The sequence below is a fragment of the Equus asinus genome, chromosome 8 (genome assembly GCF_041296235.1).
Source record: "Equus asinus isolate D_3611 breed Donkey chromosome 8, EquAss-T2T_v2, whole genome shotgun sequence".
Lineage (NCBI taxonomy): Eukaryota > Metazoa > Chordata > Mammalia > Perissodactyla > Equidae > Equus > Equus asinus.
Genome location: NC_091797.1, coordinates 89510556 through 89532971, shown reverse-complemented (window position 1 = coordinate 89532971; position 22416 = coordinate 89510556). Strand labels below are relative to the sequence as shown.

Here is a 22416-nt window from a genome sequence, read left to right as displayed (position 1 = left end):
CCCGGGGCAGCCTTGATGTGTGAAGGCCAGCATCCCACTAGATAAGACATGGACAGGAGCAATGGCCTGCATTATCCCAGATGCAGAGCCTGAGACAAGGATTCAAGTGCAAGTCGTTCCTGTGGGAGGTGAGCCCAGGAGGCACTGATAAGGGAGCCGAGCACTGAGACAGGAAAGAGAAGAAAGCCAGAACAGCTGCATTAATGAGCGTATTTGTCTGCTATACAGATTAGGGGCCTTAAACAACAGGAATTTGTTTTCTCACACTTCTGGAGGCTGGAAGTCCAAGATCAAGGGGCCAGCAGGGTTGGTTTCTCCTGAGGCCTCCTCTCTACTTGGCTGGAAGATGGTGTGTCCTCTGTGTACACACCCCTGAGGTCTCTTCCTCTTCTTATAAGGACCCGGGTCCTATTGGATTGGGCCCCACCCTTATGACCTCATTTAATCTTAATGACCTCTATAAAGACCTTATTTCCAAATACAATTACTTGGGAGGGGTGTTAGGGTTTCAACATACGAATTTGGGAGGACACAATTCAGCCCACAACAACGAGCAAGTTGTTATGGGTAACTGGGATTCAGGCCCACTGATGTCCTCTTGGGGATCATGTGAGACACACCTGAGCCGTCCCACCTGAGGTCAAGGAAGCGGGGTACCTACCCACCAGCTCTTATTCATCACGGTCAAAGGGTGCTCCTTGCACATCAGCCACCTGCAGGCTGCCCCGGGCACAGACCAAGCCCATGCTCTTGGCCAGAGAAAGCGGTCAGCAGGGAGTCCCAGGGGCCTGGAGTATGAGGTCACTCGTGTGCCTTGGCATGGCGAGTATCAAGGGGACACCCACCATAGCGGACAGTGGCTCATCCATTCCCCCATCACCCACCCACTGTCCAATCCGCCCCAGCAGAACCCACCCTGAGCTCAAGTCCAGAGTCTCCCCAGTTTGAGGAGCTTCCACCCACCATGTGCCAACCTGGCACGTGATGGTGAGCAACACACACAGAGCCCTGTGCTCCACGAGCCCACAGCCCTGTAGGGGAGAGAAGTCACTGTGATCAATGTCATAATGAAGGACGTTCAGGGGGCTTATGGGAATATACATGAGGGACCCAACTAATCTCTGAGGTCACGGAAAGGGCTACCAAGTGCCAGACACGGTCCCAGGTACCGAGAATTGAGAATTACAAGAATAAGCACAACTCTATCGATCACAATTTTTTCAAGATCTTTTCAGTTTCAAGTGGCAGAGACAAGTCCAAGGCTAGAATGGTTTCAGGCACAGCTGTATCCAGGTGTCCAAACAACATTACTAGGCATCTGTCTTTCTCCAGCTGTCTGAAGGAGTAGCAGAGAGGAGCCCACCAGGGATGCAGACCCTCTGCCACCTGACTCTTTGTCTTGTTTCCTTTCTCTGCCTCCCTCTCAACCAGGCCGGTGGCCGAGACATGGATGCGGGAGTCAAGCAAACCTGAGTTTGAATTCTACCTCTGCCCCTTACTCACCGAGTGACTTTGGGCAGGGAACTTCACCCCTCTGGACTTCAGTTTCCTCTTGTATCAAGTGGGGATAACTTAACCTCTCTTGCAGGGCTTTTGGGAGAATTAAGTGAGCTGAGTCTGGAAGACACACAGCCTGGTCCTTACGGGCACAGTGTATTCTTTCTCTCTCTCACTGTTGGAAGGGCCTGAAGAGACTCTCCAAGACCTGAGGATCTTATTCCCGGGAAGATGCTACAAGGGCTCTTAGAGGCTGAACAGACGCCATCCCGTCTGCAGAGCACATAAATAACAAATGCTGTCCACTTGCTGGTTTTTACGGGCGTCCAGGCTGTTGGTTTGATCAAACACAGGTCAATGTCAGCCGCAAACCGCACTCACAGTCACTGTCTTTATCATCAAGCCTTTCTCCATCTGCAGGACCTGAGAGTGTGCCCTCGACTTTATGGAGCCCGTGATCTAGTTTCCTTTGGGAAAGACGATCAGACTGGCAAGGTTCAGCTCTCACTGGTGTCCCCACCCTCTCCGTTTGCCATGCCCAGAGCAAGGCTTGTAGACAAGCAGGCCTGGCCGAGGTCATGCACGCCTCCCCTCCCGCGCCCCTTGCCCTGTGCTGTGTGCCTCTGCCCTCCTCTCCTTTGTCTCTGGCATGTGTGTGCCGTGCGGCCATGCCTGCGCGGCAGTGTCCCGTGTCCCCGCTGCTTCTTTGTCTTGGCTTTTGTGTGCAGACAACAGGGAAGGGGGGCCGAGCGTGTGTTGCTCTCATCCATCCCTCTCGTTATCCATCTGCACGCAGACCCCTCCAGATGCCCCGCACCTGCTCCCCCGCCCTCGCAGCCGCTCCAGCAGGTGCCGCAGCCGGCCAGCCTCTCACTCCCGCTGCCGAGAGAAAGGCGCAGGCCCCAGCCGCCAGCTCGGCCGCAGCCTCCCCCACCCTCCCCACCCTCCCACCTCAGCTCCGTTCCTCTATGGGCAGATGCTGGCAGAGCCAGAGATGGGGCCAGAAGGGATTGGAAAGGGGGAGACGAGCCCTGCAGAGCCTCACTCCCAGATCTGATGCGCCCCCAGCCCCATCAAGGGATCCTCAACAATTCCACCAAGTCACTGTCACCCCACCAACCGCCACCATGCTCTCTGCCTCCAGCATCCCCTATTGGGACCTCCAGCTTCCACTCCAGGCCCCCAATCTGTTCCCCTCAACCAGCCAGAAGATTCTCCAAATACAAAGCTGACCTCATCACTCCGCTGCCCACAGCCCTTCAGGGACATCCCACTGGTCTCAGGATGAAAAGCAAACTCTTTCCCTTTGCCTGAGGCCTTCCGCCCTGGCTGGCACCCCCGCTAATGGGGCCACATCCACCCATCACCAAGCTCCTGCTCCCCCACCAGCTGCCCAGCCCAGCCCGGCCCGGCGGAGCCTCATCGGCTCCGGGAAACCTTCTCCAACCTCAAGCCCTTCGGTTGCACACAATCCTTGACGGACTCCTGGGGCCTCTCCCTCAGGGCTGGTTTCAGCTGGGGATTCCGTATTCGCTTGCCCGTCTGTTGTACACACACACACACACACACACACTCCACAATCATCCTGTGAGGCTCCTCCTGGGAGAAATCTGCTCGATTCTTCCACGACGGCGTCCCTGGGGCTCGGCACCGGCTCTGACCCAGGAGGCCCTCAATGTACGTTTGTCCAATGATGACTCAGCCTCGAAGCTTCAAAGGCTGCCATTCTGGACGCTCTCTCGGAAACCATTTTACTGATGGACAGAGACCCAGGGAAGGAAAGTGACTCACCCGAGGTCTCTCTTCCCGTGTGGCCCTGCTGAAGGTGTAATCACAGTGTCCCCAGCGCCCTCTGCCTTCCAAACGTCACCCTCCCCTTCTGAAGCCAATCAGAGAGCGCGCCCTCGCAGGGGTTTGTCCGGCTCTGCTGGGCGTGCTGGAGTCTTCGTCTTTTGCTCCCAACACCCGCTCCTGTCGCCTTGAACTCCTCTACCTGCTTCCTCCCCCTTCCTGTCACCTGCCGTGCTCCCCAAGACACAGGTGTGGTCCGAACCCCAGCCTCCCTGCTCCCACAGCAGAAGTGACTCAAAGCTCTCGGGGAAAGGACTGGGGAAATCTGGGGCAAATAACAGCACTTATTGAGCACTTACTGGGTTCCAGGTTCTGGGCTAAATGCTATCAATGCAATAGCTGTACCAGCCCGATGGCCCCCGGTTTGGATAGCTTCCCCATTTTACAGACAAGGAAACTGAGGCTAAAGACACGCGGCTAGAAGGGTCTGAACCATGATTCAGCCCCAACCATCCACACCCAGATCCTGGCCTCACAGAGACCCCTCCCCACCCCAGTTTCATGACGCCTTCCCAGGCTCTCATCGTCCCCCCCCCGACCAGCAGCCCCCACATCCTCCATGCCTCCCCCATCCAGCCCTCCCTCCCCTGCACAGCCTCACCTCAGCCATTCTGCAGAACAGCGCACTCTGTATTTATGAGATGCAACTGGGTTCTCCGCGGATCAGCTGGGAACAGCCGGGAACACCGCTGCGCTGCAGGCAGGAGGCAGAGGGCCCTGGAGGCCAAAGTCCTCCAGGAGGCGGGCCATGGCTGGGCTCAGGGCACCAGGCTCCAGCAGGGGCAGCCAGTGGGTCTGCAGAGTGCAGAGTGGGGCTGGGGACAAAGCCCTCTGTGCTTTGGATCCCCTTTGCATCCTGGTCTGCCCTAGGCAAGCAGCAGAGAGCTCTGGGGATGGGGAGATGGGAAAAAGGGTGGGCCTGATGTTAACCGAGCATGCCCTCAAACCCACACAAAACCCCACAAGGCAGGGATTCTTGCGCCCACGTTACAGGGGAGGAAACTGAGGCTTGCATGCTCTTTCTGAATGTATAACTCTGCTCTGTCCCCCACCCCCTTCCCCCGCCATGAAAGAAGGGAGTTAAGGTGGTTTATAAAGATGCCCTCAGCATAGCCAGAAAACTAAATATAAAATAAGATAGAAAAATTGGCCCGGAAAAGGAATATGAAGTCAGGGATCAAGGTTTTCTTCCAAATGCCTGCCACATGGTTCTGTTCGGTTGCTAACAGTGGACTGTATACTGGTTTCTGAGCATCCTGGCAGCCAAGGCAAAGAGGGAAAGCCGTCTCACAAGTGTCCAAGGTCTACGAGGAGACTAGAAACTAGAGGCACAGAGACACAGCTGTGGCTGGTAATGACAACAGAGAGGGAATCTCAGGCCCCCTAATCTAGTCTCAGATCCCTAATTTCCCAGAAACTCCCCATGGACCCCTTTCCCTATCCCACCACCCCAGGGCAGAACCATCTTCTGACAGTGCCTTGGAGGGTGTGTTTTCACATGTCACCACCAGGTGGCAGCGCGTCACAGGGCTCAGGTGGGCATTTCTTAGAATGGCGACAACCTGCGGCCCTGAGCAGCCTCGGGGGCCGGAGGGGTCGAGAGGGGCCCCAGGAACCCCAGCGGGCTGGTGCCAAGCTTCTGGTTGGACCTCAACGAAGAAACCAGCCTCACATTCGGCTGAATCAAGCTGCACTGCTTCTCCGCAGGGGCCAGAAGGAAGAGCGCGGGACAGAGGGTCAGGAGCCCCGGGTTCGAATCCCAGGTCTGCCTCCTGTTCTCCCTGCAGACCTGAGTACATTGGCTTGCCTCTCCCAGCCCCTGTCTTCTCATGGGAGCAAGGGCGTGGATGTGGTTGTTGGGGGAAGAGGAGACGAGACAGAGATGGAGGGTGATCGTGGTCCCTCACGCCGAGAACAGCCAGAGGGTGCAGGGCCGAGGGCTTCTGAGCCACAGGGGAGGGAAAAGGGGACCCCCCCTTCCTGGAAAGGAAGACCACCAGGACCCCTGGTTAGGGACGCGGAGGGGAAGTGATGAGCTCCTCGTAGTTTCCTCGACTGGGTTTGGGGGCGTGAAAGAGTCAGGACTTTTTCAAGTCTAATTGATGGAAATGCATCTTAAAATGTCTTAGGCCGCAAAAAAGCGGGAGAGGGTGTTTTTTGGCTCGTGATAAAAAGCTCATGGGGGTCCGCATAACAGCGTGGTTAGCCTCCTTCTCTCTGTTTCTGGCCTCTGCTTTCCCTTACACGGGGTCTGTTTTCAGGCTGCCTCGGGGGGCAGGTTCCAAGCTTCCATCCCATCGATTCGCGCACGCAGCACGCAGCCAGCGGCTCTTTCCCACCGGTTCCAACCACAGTTCCAGAGCTGACGCTCACTGGTTCAAACCGGGTCCTGCGCGCATCTCTGGGCCAATCACCATCACTGTTGTTGGCCAGACTTGGGTCGTGTCCCGCCTCTGGCCTCAGGGCGGGTCGACCCCATTCCCGCGCTGACTCAGGGGGGAGGTGGGGTGGTTCTCTGCGCCGAAACGGGGGCTCCTTCCAGAAGCTGCTGAAGGTCCCTGGAGGGTAAAACGGGCAGACTGCCGCCCCGGGGGGAAACCGTCCCCACCCGCAGGCCCGCCTCTCCCAGAAGTTCTGTGTCCAGAGCAGATTCAGGAGCACCCGCCAGGGGAAGGAAGGGCCGCCCACCCCGCTGAGGTTTCCCCTCCATTAATCTTGCAACTGGGCAACAGCACAGCCCAGGAAGTGGGGATGGCCAGGGGCTCCCCTCCCGCAGCGGAGGCTTGCGCAAGACCCCACCCCGGGGCCAGGGGGGCCTCTGGCTCATTTCCCTCCTTGGCCAGGTGGGCGTACCGGCCTGCCCTGGAGGGTGTGTGAGGGCCGGGCCTGCGCCCAGCTCAGAGTAGACGCCCAGGAGATACTGTTCCGTTCTCCTTTCCACGAAGGGGATGCGCTTCGTTCCTGTAACCGTCGCTGCTCTGGTCCTTGTGAGAAATGAGCAGATGCTCCACGCGGCCGCTTCTGCAGGGTGCATGCGCTGTCTGTCTGTCTGTCTGTCTGTCTCTCTCCTCCCTCTCTCTCTTCCTTCTTCCCTCCCGCCCTCCCTCCCTCTCATAAACACGCCCAAGATGTGTAAGCGGTTCAACTTTTTCGCCCCCTTACATGCTAGGGGCTTTCTTTCCTTTTTCTCTGACCCTTTCCACCGATGACTCTGTCACACCGCTCCAGGGAGGTGACTCCAGGAGGCAATGTGAGCAAGAGAAAGAAGGGGATGGATCCGGGGGAGGGGAACAGAGAGGGAGCAAGGAGGGAAGCAGAAAGAGAAGCCTCGTGTTACACAGCATCTTATTGTCCAGGACTCCTTTTCAGAGATGGACTTCCCTGACCCTCGAAGCAGCCCGCCCCTCCGAGAGGGGAGGAAACTGAGGCTCGGTGAAGCAAAGCAGCCCGCCCCAGGGTCACCCTGTCTGGAAAACTCGGGATCCAGGATTCAGACCCAGGTGCGTGCAACTCCAAATGTGCTGTCATCTCTGTGCCACACCACCCACTGCCGGGCGGCAGGAGCTGGGTGATGAGGCTGAAAGGAGCAGCAATGTGGATGGCGCTTGCTGTGTGGTCTTGGACAAGTCCCCTTCCCTCTCTGGGCCAAGAGGATGCTGGTTTGGGGTCCACGCTCCTGGGGCCTGTGGTCAGTCCTGTTGGCTGAGGGAGGTGTCCTGGATGGTGGGTGTTAGGCACCTACCACTTGCTTCTGCCCAAATAGCATCAATAATTCGAGTTCCTTTTCCTTTACAACTGAGAAAAATGGGTGTCCTGGCAAGATATGAAAAATAATTTCACGCTCTCTTGCCTCCCCTCCCAAGATCACCCCTGACAAATCGGTCTTTTGATTGCCTGTCACTCCAGACATCAACTCACATCTGGGGTCCCATTTTTTATGATTACTGGCCTCACTTTGGCTCTGACTGAGGCTGGCCCTTAATAGAACCACCATCAAATTCTAGTAAGGCTCCTCCATTCATTCATTCATTCATTCAGCAAATATTGCCTGCTTTGTCCCCAGGGATCCAAAACTTTCCTATGATAAAGGAGATGCTTTCCAGTTGTTTATACTAAAGTGTGAGGGGCTACTTTTTAAAATCTCTTAAAGGAGGACATAAGCCTAGCAACTTGCCATTTATAAATCCCATACGTGCCCATTATCTCTTTAATCTTCCGCAAAACCTTACACAGCCCATAATGGGCTCAATACTCTTGCAGGCCGGGTGGCGTCAGGCAAGTTGCTTGACCTCTCTGAGCCTCTGAACCTCAAGATTCTGATGGGTTTTAAAGGAATAATAACGTCAAGGAGTTACTATGTGGTACGAATTATGTCCCATGTGAAAGGGATCGACACAGCATGTGTCATCAATATTATCATCATCCTCATTAATATGAGGAAGGCATGTCCCAGGTAAGGGGATGGGGTGGAGACGGGTGGTGTCAAAGCAAAGGCACAGAGAAAGGGAGAATAATACTAATAATGATACTGAGAATGACACCAACAACTTCCTCCAGCCTTTCCTGAGAGCTCACCCAGCAACTTGCGCGTGTTCTGTGCGGGCGTGTATAATGTGGCATTTAACTTTTCGTGAGCAAGGAGGTGGATATTGTGTTTCCCAGTAAACAGACGAGGAAACTGAGGTTACCAGCTGGTAAGCCCGGGGCTGTGATGGCTTTTTCCCCACAGAGCGGTCCCAACCGAGAGCTATCAGGCTCAGACACCCGCCCTCTGCATTGGGTACAGCTGTAGGGGCACAAGGCCCCTAAAACCAGTGCCTTCCAGGGGCTCAGGGGCTCAGAGTGAAGACATGTCTGGTTGGAAGATGACGGCCAAGCCCAGCCCCCCTCCTAGGCCGCAGCCAAACCTCACAATCCACAGAGATTGACATTAGGGCCCTCTCTCTAAATTATTCTCACTGCAATGTCTTAATGCCCACTCCCTAGGACTGACCATGAGACCACTTCCTGGACAGGACCCCTACTCCCACAGCAACACTTGCCCCTCCCACAGTCCATTTCCTAAAGCCGTCCTGAATGTCGGACCTAAACACACAAAACTAGTTCATACTAGGCTGTGAATGACTAACACAGCTAACTCCAACATTTTCCACCTTACGTTCCTCAGGTCATTCATCCTGCACCTGCTGCACCAAAAAACCAAGATGATAATAATTGTATGGCCAATAAGCTTTGGAAACTCTGAATACTCTCTTCTCCCTTCCGGAGATTCACAAGACACAGTAAACTGTTGCAGGCTCTGAGAAGTCCTGCAGTGTAGACACCAACGATACCCAAACCTGCTGGACACCATCTTTTTTTTCAAGGAACAATGTAACAATATCCCCAAAACAGTCTTTGATGAATCCTAACTCAGGAACCATGAAGGAATGGGGGTAACATGTGTCCCCCAACTAGAATGTAAATCCCTCAAGGGGAGGGATTTTTGTCAGTTTGGTTGCCTGTTAGATCGTCAGTGCCAGTAATAGTGTTTGGTACGTAGCAGACTTTTTTTTCTTTGAGGAAGATTAGCCCTGAGCTAACATCTGCTGCGAATCCTCCACTTTTTGCTGAGGAAGACTGCCCCTGAGCTCACATCTGTGCCCATCTTCCTCTACTTTATATGTGGGACGCCTACCACAGCATGGCTTGTCAAGCGGTGCCACGTCCGCACCCAGGATCCAAACTGGCAAATGCTGGACTGCTGAAGCGGAGCATGCGTGCTGAACCACTGAGCCACCGGGTCAGCCCCCATAGCAGACATTTCATAAATGTTTGTTGAGTGAATGAATGAATGGGGTGATTTGGAGAATGTCAGCAGGTCTGTGTTCTGATCCTGCTTTGGGTCTAACTCACTGTGTGGCCTTGGGCAGAACCCCATCCAGCCCCAGGATGAGATTGTATCATACATTCTCATTGGGGGCAACAGCACCCCCAAAAGGTGAAAATTGGTACCTGGGGTCCTAGAAAAACTTGTACTCTTTTTTTATGCATAAAGCACAGATATGGGGGCTGGCCCTGTGGCGTAGTGGTTAACTTTGGCTCACGCTCTGCTTCAGTGGCCTGAGTTCATGGGTTTGGATCCCAAGCATGGACCTACGCCACTCATCAGCCATGCTGTGGTGGCGACCCACATATAAAGTGGAGGATGATGGGCACAGATGTTGGCTCAGGGCTAATCTTCCTCAGCAAAAAAAAAAAAAAAAAAAAAAAACAGATACACATATTGGACATACAGATATATATTCTATCTGTGGTATTAAAATTTTGTGGAGAGGTGGCAATTAGGAAAAGATGTTTAAAAAGGCTCTGTGGGAGGGAGGGGAGACAATAATGAAAAAACATTGAGAAACACTAGACTTGATCTAGAAGGTTCCTTCCAGGCCTGACAGTCCATGAACCCTTTAAAGACCTTTTCTCCAAATACCATGATATCCTGAGGTACAGAGGCTGGGACCTGTTTCTGTTGTGGAAGCCCCCGGGGTGTGGTGCTTTGTTTGGCAAACAGCAAGTGAACGTGCCTGGCATGTTTGAGGAAGAGTCACTGTGGGGATGTGAGGTCAGAGAGGCCACGGGGCAGGCAGATGATGGCAGGCCTCGCAGGACTCATAAGATTATTGTTTTCGTCTGTTTGTCTTGGAGTGGAATGGGAGGTGTGGGAGGGTTTTGAGCAGGGCTGTGAGACGACCCAGGACCACTCCGGCTGCTGGGCGGACAACACATTGTTGAGGGGCAGAGGTGGGAGCAGGGAGATGGTGAGGAGAGAGGCGGGGTGGCTGGGACCAGTGTGTGAGCAGCGAGGGTGGTGTTGAGTGATTGGGGTCTGGTCCATTTGGAAGGCACGGCCAGCAGAAGTTGCTAGTGGCTTGGATTGTAGGGTGTGGGAGAAAGTGAAGAAGTTGTAGATTATTCCTAAGGTTTGGCCTGAGCAGCTGGCAAAGTGCAGCTTCGGTGTGGAGTGGGCTCTGTTTGAGGTGTGCATTAGACACCCACGTGCAGGAGTCGAGCCAACGATATTCAGCGATGGGCTTCAGAGGAGAGGTCTGCATACAGATAAGCACCGAGGGGGGGTCTGCCTCCCCCACCCCAACCCCAGCACTGTCTCAGCCCTCCAGCCCCTGTGCTTCCCCATCACGGCTCCTACGCCAGGACACTGCAGTCTCCTCTAGGCTCGTCTGTCTTCCCCACCCGAGCTGGTGAGAAAAAGCACTTTGTGTGTCTTCTTTCCCATTTCCCAGGTCCCAGCACACAGTAGGTCCCAGGCACATGATTGTTTGAATGAATGGGATGATACAACGAGGGGTTAAAAATTACTGAAGTGCAAATGTTCCTCAACACTTCCCTCCCCTTCCTGAGCCAGATAATGTTATCTTTTCCAGCAGCCTGTTCAGAACCCCACCCCTTCCCGCCTCTATCAGACTTATTTATGGCAGAGGAAGATAGTCCCATAAAAGAGCCAGACAGCCTGTGAGAGAGGCTAAGACATCCATGTAATAAAGAACCGGGAGGGAGTAGGGAGGGGAGGGAGGAGAGAGAGAGAGAGAGAATCTCACCACCCAGGCTGCAAGTGGAATGGGAGTTTATTCCTTTGTTTTACAGATTTCCTTTGGAGGATGGAGGATGTTCGATGAGAGGCTCCATGGGAGTGTGTGAGAGAGAGAATTGGGGAGAGAGAAAAGGAAAATGCGAGGTTTTGCTAGGGCAGAGAGCTGGGTCCCTCCGAGCATGGCTTCAAAAAGAACAAGCTGAAAACAATTCAGCAGAAAGACAACGATCATAAATATATGTGCATCTAATAAGAGAGCATCAGAAGTCTTGAAGAAAAAAATCAGGAAGCAAAAATGGATAAAACTAAAGGCAGAAACTGATGAATCTAAATCATAGTAGGAGATATGAACAACCCTCTCTCCATAATTGACAAAAAATGGATTTTTAAGAAATCAGCAAAGATATAGGAAAATCTAACCCACACTGTCAACCAACTTGACCTAATTGACATTTACACTATACCCTAATTGACAGAACACTATACCCAAAACTGCAGAATTTAAATACTTTTTGAGTCTATCAAAAATAGACCATATGCTGGGCCATAAAAATAAGTCCCAGATTACTGAAATCTTGAGTATGTTCTCTGCCCACAACAGGCTTAAATAACAAGTCAATAACAGTAAAATATCTAGAAGGTCCCAAGTATTTAGATGACACGCCTTTCAATAATCCATGGGTCAAAGAAGAAATTACAAGGGAAACTAGAAAACACCAAGCGGAATGATAACGAAAACACATCAAACTAAAAGTTGTGGGAAGCAGCTAATGCTGTACTTATAGGGGAATTCATAGCTCTCAATGACTATTGGGGGAAAAAGGGGGGTACCTAAAATTAATGACCCAAGAGCCTACCTTTAAAAGCTGGAAACAGGAAGAATAAAGTAAACCTACAATAAATAGAAGGAAATAAATACTAAAGATAGCAAAGCTCCGTGAAATAAAACCCAGACAAGTGACAGAGGAAAGTAACAAGGCTAAACATCAGTTCTTTGAGAGGATTAATAAAATTGAAAAGCCCAAGCTAACACTAGACCATTTTTATTACTTTTAGTTTTTCGTGCCGACTGTGCATGGACTGGCTCACACGGGGCTGGGTTCACAGTGTTCACGGGGGGAGGCGGAGGAGAGAGCACACGACAGCCTCCTCAGCTCGTCTGTTCCAGACAAGCACACCTCTGCTCCTCAGCTGGCCCCCCGCTCACTGCTGGATCCTGCGGATGCTCTGCACCTGGAAGGTCTGGGCGTGAGAGCCCCACTCCCGGAAATGCTTGTAGTCACCCGAATGGTGGTCACACTCCAGCACATACTGAAAACCGCGGTAGCCAGGAAACTGGGAACAAACCCACCTGGGGAAGAGAAGGGTCAGACTGTTACCCTAGAGAGGCGCCGGCACAATGATGGAGAGAGGGACAGAGGGTCCCACGCTGCAGTCACGTTGCAGCCACCCTGGCCTTCCATCCGTGCCCAGAATGTACCCTGCTCTTCCCACTGCTGTGCCTTTTGCCATGCTGTCCCCTCTGCCAGGAACACCATTCCAGCCATTCTTTGTCTAGCCAAGTTGCATTTATCCTTCAGCTCTCAGCTCAATCATCACTTCATCAGCGTAGTTTGACCTATTCCCCAAATCAGGCCGCAGTCCCTTACTGTACCTTTGTAGCTGTCATGTAATTCGAGAGTTACCAGATTACCGGTGAGATGCCAGCCTCCTCCAGCAGCAGGTAAGCTCCTGGGGGTCGAGGTGTGTGTGTGCCTGCGTCATTGTTATCCCCAGCGCCTGGCACAATGCCGGGCACAGAGGAGGGGCTCAATCCATGTTTGATGAATGAATAAAGAAAGGAAGGAGTGGGGAGTCTGAGTCTTTCCCCCTCTTCCCTCACCCAGGGGCACTTCCAAGAAAAGATTCTCTGGTGGTTCCTGAGAAAACTATAAAAATAACGAAAAATCCCACCTCCTTCCTGCGCCCTGTCTACCAGGAGCTGATGGGCCCTCAGGAGGCGGCTGGAAAGTCCTTCCTAAATGAGGACTTCACACCTGGGCCTTCACCTGCCCTCCTGGGGGAAAGGGCAGGAAAGGTCAGTGGGTCCTGGCGTGAAGCTGACTCAGTCAGCAGCCTGCTGAGCACATGACCCAAGTTGGACCAATGAGAGCCTTTCCTGAGAAATCATTGAGAAAGAGACACTTTCCCTAAGGATGAAGCTGCCTTCCTTGCCTTCAAAGGGGAAGAGGTAGCCTAAGAATGTAGGGTCACTGAGGCAGGCAGAGCAGGAGGGGATGAGACAGATCTCTGCTGTAACACCTGGATCCAGCTGTGCCTGAAGCTAGTGACAGGGGCCAATAAATATCCTTTGGGCTTAATATCAGTTTGATCAGGGTGTCCACTGCTTGCGAGCCCAGAAATTCTGCCTGGTTCCTCCCTGTGCCTCAGAGTCCTCCTCTGGAATGTGGGCATCGGAGCCCCAAAGTCCTCAGCCCACAGTTTTCACAGGACGTGTCCCTCCCCACTCCTCTTCCCTTCCAGGCAGAGCCTTGGGTCCACTTACGCCCCCGAGTGGACGTGGAAGGAGCCCACTTCATTGCCTTCCCAGCCCATGGCCTGGAGGGAGGGGTAGTCGTCGTTCAGCTCCCCCTTCCTGCCCAGGAAGTTCTCTTGCTCATAGATGGTCAGCCTCGAGTCGCGGTGGTTCTGCAGGCACAGGGGACAGGGTCAGACCATCAGGTGCCCGGTTGGAAACCCAGGAGCCTCTGCTGGCCCCCATGCCCCAACCCTTGACTCCCAAATCAGCCTTCCTCGCAAACCTTTTGGAAGAGCGATAAGGGAGCAGGTACCAGAAAACTTACAAGAGGCATACCGTTTGCCCCTCCAGAAATGCCCCTTCTGGAAATTTACACAACGAAAATAATCATGGAACAAGTAAGCCTCAGCGATAACAATAAAAAAAAAGAAAAGGAAAGGACAAGAAGAAATCAACCTGAATATCCAGCAATAGGGGAAGGAATCAACCTGAATATCCAGCAATAGGGGATCAGGTGATAGACTGGTGTGTTGCACTATGGTTAGGAGAAGGATGTGGAGATGTGGGTTCAAATCCTGCCTCCCCTCTTCCCAGCGGACTGAGCTTAGAGATGTCACACAGCATTTCTGAGCCTGATTCTGTAACTATCAAATGAAACTAACCACATCTACGTTTCAAGATTGTTCTGAGGACTAAACGAAATCAGGAGCAGTAGACTGCGTGAGGGCAGAGACGGCATCTGTCAGAGTCCACCGTGGGCCCCCTGTTGGCACAATGCCTGGGCCATCGGTGGAACAAACGAACAAATGAACTTATGCACAAAACGGAATCCTAGGGAGGTACAGGAAGGATGCTGTAAACGAGGTTTCCTTGCCTGGCAGGGTGATTGTGATATTTTTGCCCAGTGAGAAAAGCTAGTTTCCAAGCCTTGGGTTCCCTATGATTCGATTTTCATTAAAAAAAATGATATGCGTGTATAGATATAGACATAGATGGATCTTATAGATGCATAGGCATAGATATCAGTCACTCCAGATATAATCTGGACAGCAAGCAAGACCCAGACTCTCCAGCACTGTTAACAGTGGGCTTCCGTCTCAGAGGTGTGGGTACGAGTGACTTTTATTCTCTTATTCTGCCCTATCAGGTTTTCTTCTGAATTTTAGATGATAAATATGTGTGCCTTATATGATTTTAAACCAGTAAAAGTTGTTCTTAAAGAAAAGAGAAATACGCCTTTCTGAGTCTCAGTTTTCTCATCTGAAAGATGGGGACAGTTACGCCCACCTCCACCGCTGCTCCATAAACAGCAGCTAAAATAGAAAACCCGGAACACTGATAATAAATTGAGAACAAGAAATCGGTCCCTTCCTGCCAGCCTCGCCCCGCCGTCTCTGGTACCCAACTTCTCCCAGTATCCCTGAGTCACGAAAAGAGAACACGCTGGGGCGCGTGTCACCATCAAAGTGGCGGGCTCCGTACAGAAGCTATGCATTCTTCTTCCCCATCACACAGGCACTGTGGCCCCATTCCAAGATGAAGAAACTGAGGCTCAGGGAGGGGAGGGACGGCCGTGTCGCATGGCTTGAAGAAGTGCTGTGAGAATCTGAAGCCCGGGACATCCCGTTCCCCAGCCCCCAGCGGGGCTCAGGCCTCCCTGGGACTCACGGCGCAGGGCACGGGCCGGAAGGAGGTGAGGCGCTCCGCGGGGTAGGCCGTGTTGCCGCTCCAGGCGTCCCAGCTCGGGTACTCGCCCCGCTCCAGCACGTACTGCTGCCCCCGGAAGCCGGCATGCTCGAAGCCCACCCACCTGCAGACGGAGGGTAGAAAGCACAAGACTAAAGAGACCCCTCACCGTGAGTTCTAGGCCCATGGCCATCATCCAGGGGCGACTTGTCCCCCGGGGAGGCGCTGAACACTGTCTGGAGGCGTTTTTAGCTGTCATACCGGGAGGTGGGAGGAGAGAGTGTTTGCAACTGGCGTGTAGTGGGTAGAGGTCAGAGACGCTGCTCAACATCCTCCGAGGCACAGCACAGCCCCCACAGCAGAATCGCTCGGCCCCTCGCAGCTGCCCTGCCCAGGTGGGGCCATCCAGGCTAGACCCCCAGCCCCTCGCTGTGTGTCCCGTAGGTAGGGGGACTGCTCCAACCTGGCACGGGGCCCTCCAGGCCACGTACACGAGGGTTGATCACCAGCCCACCTGGGCCTTGGTGGGATCCCTGGGGATGCTCCAGGACGTGGGGAGACAGGCCGTCTGCGAGGAGCCGCCACGAGGCCATTTCTCTCCCACCTCCCTCTCTTGAGGGAAGCTTCCAGTAGACAGCAACCCATCTGCCTCTCTGGTTCCCACGAGCTTGGGGACCTTCCACCTCCCACCGGGGTGGTTCCTGGGCCATCGGGCACCCGCCTCTCCTGCCATCACCTGGCCCCTTTCGCTGTGGTCCTGTGGGATCAGGGACACTGGAGGCTACACCCTGCTGACCTTGCATTTGCTGTCTATGTAAGTAGTAAACCTGAACTTGTCTCCTCCCCAGCAAAATCTATCGGTTGGCTGCACAGATCCCCAGATGGGCCACTGCTCCTGTCCGAACCCCAGTTCCCCACCTGGAGGGAGAGCATTTGCTCCAGTGTGACATGCATAAATCCCAGCCAACATGACCTTAGGTGGCACTCGCAGGCACAGCATGAAGGGCCCCGAATCACACAGAGACAACATCATCTCCTTTCAATCTGCTTCCCAGCCTTCTAGAAACTTCTATACAATATGGTAGCCACTGACCACAGGGACCCAATTCAATTCAATCTTAAATAAATTTAAATTCAATAAAATTAAAAATTTAGTCGCACGAGCTGCATTTCAAGTCCTCAATGGTCATAAGTGGCCAGTGGTTCCAAAACAGACAGTGACAATGGAGAACATTCCATCACTGCAGAAAGTTCTCCTGGAAGGTGCTGATCCAGAAGTCTCAGTATGGTATTAGTGTGTCCTTAACACGGCTCTATGTCTCATTAATCTCTCTCTCTTTCTCTCTCTCTCTTTTTTTTTTTGGTGAAGAAGATTGGCCCTCAGCTAACATCTGTACCAGTCTTCCTCCATTTTGTATGTGGGATGCCTCCGCAGCATGGCTGATGAGTGGAGCAGGTCTAAACCCACGAACCTGGGCCTCTGAAGCAGAGGGCAAGGAACTTTAACCACTCCGCCATGGCCTGCCCCCTCTCTCTCTTTCTTGACAAAACATACCTCATACTCTGGGCTTCAGTCAGGCAAGTGTTCAGCTAAAGATCAATAGCATTATTTTTTACTTTATTTTTATAGTTACCTTCTACTTTCAGAGAGTGACGTTGGCTTTCGGTTTATGCCTAAGAGGGTCATGTCAGGCCCAGCAAGGCTACCTCACCCGATGGGCAAGATCTGTGTGAATGACGCCCCCTACATTTGGGCAGTGCACAACCTGCATAACCTTACACTGCCGTCCTGCACCCTCCCCAGCGCTTCAGACCCAGGGAAGGCACAGGGCGAAATTAGAGCCTGGAAAGATAGGGCCCAGAGCATCTGAAAGTCCCAGCACCCCTCTCAAGACCCCCTTCTGTCTCCCCCACCCCGACACACATCCCCGGACTCACGCTCCACTCAGCACTTTCAAGGATCGCACGGTCTCAAAGCCGAGCTCCAGGACGCTGGGGCACTCAGCCGTGAACTCATGGCGCCGGCCCTGGAAACCCTCCTCGTCCCACACCGCAATCTACCGCAGAGAAAGTGTGGGGCCCGCTTCAGAGCCCGGGGCGGAGGGGAGGATCTCACCCCGGGACTCAGGGTGGGGTGGGGCGGGGCAGGGCAGGTGGGGATTGCAAACTCAGATGCCTGGGGGCCAGCCAGGTAAGGAGGGGAGGGCCCGGGAGTCCGACTCAGGACCAGAGCACAGGGCAGCCTCTGCTCGGCGCCACCTGCTGTTGCCACGTGGGAACGCGGGCAAACGTTCCAATTTCTCAAGACATTATATCCGGACTTGACTGTGGACCCTCCAGGATTTTCAAGGTTAATGACAAATTCGAAAAAAAAATTTTAAACACAGAACAGATCAAAGAAATCGTGCCCAAAGACTGCATGTCATCACTTGTTGTCATCTCTGCCAAGAGAGCATGACAGCTCAATTTGGGGACCAGAAGACCCCCAGGGGCCAAGTCGAGGCCCCCGTGTGTGACCTTAGACAAGTCCCTTCTCCTTTCTCAGCCTCAGTTGTGTCCTGTGTGAAATGTGCCCTCCTGACCCCCCAGGGCCAGGGGTGAGGGGGCGATTCAGTGGAGGTGGGGACGTGGGGGATCCCCTGGACCTGGGATGGACCTGTGGCCCCCAATCCCCAGAGCCCCCAGTGCCTCTCTCTACCTTCCAGTGTCCCGCTGTCTTGGTGCACTGCAGAGCCATGCTGCCGGCTTCCTACACAGAGAAGAAGGTGATGGCCTGACGCCTCTTGTCCTGGGTGCTGACTTCCAGTTTGGGCGAGGGAAGGATCCAGATGGGGTCCAGATGTTCCTGGGCTGGGGGCAGAGTGCGGCTCTGGCCCATCTCTCTCCCTCCCTTTCCATCTGCGACCCATGCCATCTCCTCGTCTTCTGTCCTGTCATCATCTCAAAACTTACCCCTTCTGGGTCCCCCTGCCTCTGAGTTCCACTCTGTGTGGTTTTACCCGCTCGCTGTGGGAAATTTCTGTGGCTGCTGGTGGGTGACAAGCGCCGAGGTGCTCAGCTTAAGAGAGCCTCCCAGAGGCAGCCCTGGACCCAAAGAGGGGACTCTCGTGGTGGCAATGGAGGCAGCAAGACTAGGCATAAATTTGGCTTTCAATGAAGGTAGATACTGCTCTTGGTATCTGGGACCTGCCCTGGGTTAGCGTGAGGATGACACTCAGGATGACACAGTGACACTCCCAGCACTGGGGACCTGGGCTCCCCGCCTCCCAGGATGCCCACTCAGAGCTGGGATCCCACCCCTTCTCCGAGCCCGGGACTTACCGAGATGGACCCAGAGAACAGGCCAGACCTGGGACCAGCTGAGGTCAGGCTCTTATAGGCAGAGAGGGGAGAGGGCCCCTGGGAGGCAAAGCTCCGACTCAGCAAGTGAGGGGCAGAAACAAAAGCCAGCACTGGCCGGAGCGCTGGGGGAGAGGCGTCAGCAGCATTGGCCTCAGCTGGGAGGGACAGGGTCAGGTCACCTCCCTCAGGCATCAGCCAGAAAGAAGGCAAGAGGAGGAAGGTCTGCCTTAGTCAGCTCCACGGGACTCCCAACTGGAGCAGGAGAATGAGCACTGAACAAGGAGTCCAAAAACCTTGTCCTTCCTAACTTCCTCCCTGGGGCAGGTTGTGTCCCCTTCGTTTCTGCCTACAGAACGGGGCAGGAATAAACGCCACCACAGGGTTGTTGTGAGGTTCTGTAACGTGCCTGGCACAGAGAAAACGTTGAAGGAACGCCTCTACCTCCCCACTTCCATGCCTCCTCCCTCTTCCAGCAGGGGCAATCAGGGTAGGCTTCGTGTTGGAGGTGGCATTTAAACTAGCCCCTGAAGAGTGAGGAGGATTTGTGCAAAGTGAGATAGAAGGAAACGCTTTTGCTAAGCAGAAGTGTGGAAGTGGGAACTTGAGACACAGATATGAGAAAAAGCTGGTAGCCTCGGGGCTGGAGCTCAGGGAGCCTGAAAGAGAGCAGAGGGAGCCAGGTGGGAAAGGGGGGCTGGTCCAGGGCCTCTAGGCTCCCCACAGCCCAAAGAGGAATCTGGATGGCTCTGTGAGGAGAAGAAAAGAGCAGGTGGGTGCCCACGTGCTTTGCAAACTGTGGTGCACCTGCCAGATATCCCGGGTTTGTAGCATTCGCTTTGTGCGCCCTCTCGCCCCACGCCCACCTGCTGAGTGGGTCTGAGAGGGGCCTCTCACAGCCGGAAATCAGACCACTGTGGAAAGAGCCCAGCCTCTGACCCTCTGCGTGACCTGGAAGATGTCTGATCTCAGCTCGTGGCCTGGAAATGGCAACACCGTCTCCCTCCTGGGAGGGCCAAATGCAGCCCTGTCACGTCTATGACTTTGACAAAGGGTTGTCACGAAGATCAAGGCTAAGAAGGCAGCCTCTGCAGCCACACAGCCTGGGTTTCATCCCACTCTTGCTGGCTGACTAACCTTGAGCGTGTCACCTAATCTCTCCGAGCCTCAGTTTCCTCATGTGTAAAATGGGTCTAACAAGATAAATAGAGTTTAGCCTAAGAGATAGGCGTATTGGAGGGTAAATGTGAATTACGCATGAGCAGCACTTGCCGTTCTGGAACTTCTCCTGGGAAACAAAAAGTGTTAAGTGCCTCCATCATCAGTGCTAAATAATAAAAAGGACTGCTATTAAGATACCCGCACCCCACGTTCACTGCAGCATTATTCACAACAACCAAGATATGGCGCGTCCGTCAGCGGATGAGTGGATAAAGAAGATGTGGTGTATACACACCACGGAATGTTATTCAGCCAGGAGAACGAAGGAAATCCTGCCATCTGTGACAACGTGGATGGACCTCGAATGCATTGTGCTAAGTGAAATAAGTCAGACAGAGAAAGACGAATACTGTATGATCTCACTTATCTGTGGAATCTCACAAAGACAAACTCAGAGAGACAGAGGGTGGAGTGGTGGTTGCCACAGGCTTGGGGTAGAGGAAATAGGGAGAGGTTGGTCAAAGGGTGAGAAGTCCTAGTGATCAGATCAACAGGTGTGGGGACCTAATGTCCAGGAGGGGATTATAGCTAATAACACTGCATCGTGTACTTGAATGTTGCTAGGAGAGTAGATCTTAAATGTTCTTACTACAAAAAGGAAACGCGAACTATGTGACAAGAATGGAGGAGGCAATTAAGGTTATGGTGGTCATTTTGCAACTTATAAAGGTATCAGATCAACGCATTGTACACCTTAAACCTACGCAATGTTCAGTGTCAATTATATCTCAATAAAGCCAGGAAGAAAAAGATTACTATTAAGTAACTGTTCATATAAAAGCAGAAGTGCGTAGTTTTTAAGAGCTTGGGTTCAGGAGTTAACAGGATGGAACTTCCCAATTCCCTTTCATGCAGGAGAAAACAGGCGGAGAGAGGTACCTGGGAGCTGCCTCAGTTTCTTCGTCTGTGAATGAAGTTCATCCCAGAGACCCCACATTGTGAGGGTCACAGGAGCCAAGTCAGTCAAGTGCCCAGAGTGGAGCCACCCAGGACAGGGTGCCAGCCCCCACCTCTGTCCCCACCTTTTGGCAGGCGGCCCACTCCCACGGGGGACGTGGAACTGTCCCAGACAGCCTGGCTTTGAAGCCCAGACACGTGGGTGGCCCCCCACCACAGGCATCTTGGCCATAATTCCAGTGGCCGCCTGATCCTGCGGTTCCCGCCCACCTCCCAGGCCCTGGCCCGGGATGAAAGCCTGAGGGGGCGGCTGGGAAGTGAGCGGGTGCCACATGGGGGTGGAGGGGTGGAAGGCAGAGCTGGCTCCGGGCCACCATGATCTCAAGAGGGAGCCAGGCTCCGTGGGGAGTCTGGACCCCTGCCCGCAGAAGGGACAGGAACTTGTGCAGACCCCCCACTTCTCCATGCCCAGGGCTGGGGAGTCAGACTGCAGGTGCATATGGCTCAGAGGGTCCCCACGGCCCTCCAACCCTGGCTCTACGGTGAGTCCACACTGTGTGTCCTTGTTGAAGTCACGTGTTCCACCTGGGCCTCAGTTTCTCCATTTGTGAAAGGAGGGAATTGGACTGTATGACGTCTGGCACCTGTGCCATTGTTCTGAGTCTCTATTGCTCTCTTTTAACTTCTGTCTCCCTCTCTGTCTCTCTCTCCTGTAACCCTCCGCCCCTCTGTATTTCTGGCTCCATCATCTCTCTTTCTCTGTCACTCTCCACTTCTCCTCGTCAGTTCCCCTGTTTTCTTTCCTTCTCCCCATCTCGGTTTCCCTATCTCCCCCATACCCCACCTTCCGTTATGATCCATTAGCACCACCATTCAGGCCCCCAAAATTGATTGAGGGCCCACTATGTGCCAGGCCCTGTGCTAGGCGCTGGGCCCAGGGCTGAACAAGAGGCGGTGGAGTTTGAGGCTTTCCAGAGGAAGTCCTGGGACAGGCAGTCACATTCCTGGCCACCAGCTCTGTCCCTGGGGTCAGATAATGGCGGGCAGGGCAGGGGAGGGCAGTGTCCAGGTAGGTCAGGAAAGAGTGGGGGACGGATTTGGGCCTAATGTGGGCAGAGGGACAGGACCCAGGTCCCGAATGTTTACCCACCTGGGCACAAGGGGCTCCCCTATTCCCACCCCCATACCTGGAAGTGGGAGGTCGGGCCAGGGCAAAGGTCGACAGGGGAAGGGTCAAGCACGCAGGCCCAGAGCTGACCTGCCCAGGCTGGTTCCTGCCTTTGACCTCTCTGTGCCCTAGCTCTACTCATCTGTGAAATGAGTATAACGAAACTACCAACAAGATGGGCCGTCCCGGGGACTGACCGAGACCACGCGGGTGCTGCGCTTAGCCCTCAGTAAGCACTCAGTAAGTGGCCCTGTTGATAGCGTTTCCATGTCGGCCTTTACCAAGCATTTTTCCATCTCCTATGCTCATTGTCACCTTCATTCCTGTGTAGCATCCAACGGGGACACTTGGGCCCACGTGTACCTGCAGTGTCAGAGGTCCCAAGGGGTTGAGACCCGCCAAAAGCCACGCAGTGCATGCTGGCTGAGCCAGGATTCAAACCCAGGCCTCCTGCCTTCTGGGGGCCTCCCCTTTTCCCTGCTCCGGGATTGGAAGCCAGCGGGGACCCCGTTGGGGTTTTAGAGACAGGCAGAGGGTGGGACGAAGACCCTGCTGGCCGGGTTTCTGCTGTGCGTGCTGGGCCCACAATGGAAAGTGCTGCAGTCCGCAGTAACCAGGCAAGGTCGGGGCCTCCGGGCCCCCACGCCCCACCCG

The 22416-nt window shown here is 53.9% G+C and overlaps 1 protein-coding gene and 1 long non-coding RNA gene across 7 annotated transcripts; one reads left to right on the top strand and one right to left on the bottom strand.

Moving 5' to 3' along the window:
- The first annotated feature begins 5774 nt into the window (after window positions 1–5774).
- On the top strand, window positions 5775–11120 carry LOC123287992 (uncharacterized). 4 transcript variants are annotated; one of them, XR_006531470.2, is made up of 3 exons: window positions 5775–5913; window positions 6718–6848; window positions 10987–11120. It is a non-coding gene; the product is annotated as an uncharacterized lncRNA (long non-coding RNA). The 4 variants fall into 4 exon arrangements; XR_011505412.1 differs by having other exon boundaries at window positions 5779–5902; XR_006531472.2 differs by lacking the exon at window positions 5775–5913 and adding an exon at window positions 5926–6376.
- A 1016-nt stretch (window positions 11121–12136) lies between these two features.
- CRYBA4 (crystallin beta A4) lies at window positions 12137–20202 on the bottom strand. Of its 3 annotated transcripts, none has more exons than XM_070516300.1 (6): window positions 18459–20150; window positions 17836–17886; window positions 17076–17194; window positions 15120–15261; window positions 13479–13621; window positions 12137–12284 (listed from the first exon to the last, which is right to left on the bottom strand). In XM_070516300.1, exons 1-6 carry the CDS (start codon window positions 18669–18671, stop codon window positions 12137–12139), a joined length of 816 nt encoding a protein of 271 aa, XP_070372401.1. In that variant the 5' UTR covers window positions 18672–20150. The 3 variants fall into 3 exon arrangements, with proteins under 3 accessions (XP_070372401.1, XP_014713325.1, XP_070372402.1); XM_014857839.3 differs by having other exon boundaries at window positions 17836–17987; window positions 18459–18591; XM_070516301.1 differs by lacking the exon at window positions 17836–17886 and having other exon boundaries at window positions 18459–20202.
- Between the last annotated feature and the right edge of the window lie 2214 nt (window positions 20203–22416).

What these genes read in the sequence shown, in the direction of transcription:
- CRYBA4 (XM_070516300.1), bottom strand. Translation starts at nt 18,671, where the DNA reads ATGCCTGAGGGAGGTGACCTGACCCTGTCCCTCCCAGCTGAGGCCAAT. An exon ending in AGACAGCGGGACACTGGAAG is followed by an intron (nt 17,195 to 17,835) that starts GTAGAGAGAGGC and finishes TCTCTGCGGTAG; the next exon opens with ATTGCGGTGTGGGACGAGGA. An exon ending in TCCGGCCCGTGCCCTGCGCC is followed by an intron (nt 13,622 to 15,119) that starts GTGAGTCCCAGG and finishes CTGTGCCTGCAG; the next exon opens with AACCACCGCGACTCGAGGCT.